At 61.7% G+C, this 295-nt stretch overlaps 1 protein-coding gene across 1 annotated transcript in view; it reads right to left on the bottom strand.

Moving 5' to 3' along the window:
- The window catches only part of LOC118342940 (ATPase family AAA domain-containing protein 2-like), a gene marked incomplete in the record, with an annotated part of 21697 nt that extends 21408 nt beyond the window's left edge, over nucleotides 1-289 (bottom strand). Inside the window, 1 exon segment of the mRNA XM_035681635.1 lies at nucleotides 103-289. Coding sequence (XP_035537528.1) covers nucleotides 103-264 — 162 coding nt within the window.
- Nucleotides 290-295: the final 6 nt, after the last annotated feature.

Here is a 295-nt window from a genome sequence, read left to right as displayed (position 1 = left end):
ATGATCACAATCAACTAATTAAATATAATTAACAGTTAACACGGGTCAAATGATGCAGTGGAGCCTCGTGAGGAAACTTTAAACCCAAACAGGCTCGCTCACCCGGGGCGGCACAGAATCCTCCGGCCGGGGCACGGTGCTCCTGCTCCGGGTCCCCGGTGGAGCCCGCAGCGGGGATTCGGAGCTCCTGGTCGGCCTCCGCTGCTGCTGCCGTCCGCCGCTCTGCTCCGCGTCCCCTGTGCCTCTACCGCGGAGCGTCACCATGGCAACGCCGCACACGCACGCACACACACAC

Source organism: Morone saxatilis, unplaced genomic scaffold (genome assembly GCF_004916995.1).
Source record: "Morone saxatilis isolate NCDOM2014 unplaced genomic scaffold, NCSU_SB_2.0 Contig9, whole genome shotgun sequence".
In the NCBI taxonomy this organism is placed as follows: domain Eukaryota; kingdom Metazoa; phylum Chordata; class Actinopteri; family Moronidae; genus Morone; species Morone saxatilis.
Note: the sequence above shows the minus strand (reverse complement) of the source record. Positions and strands in the feature narration are given on the sequence as shown.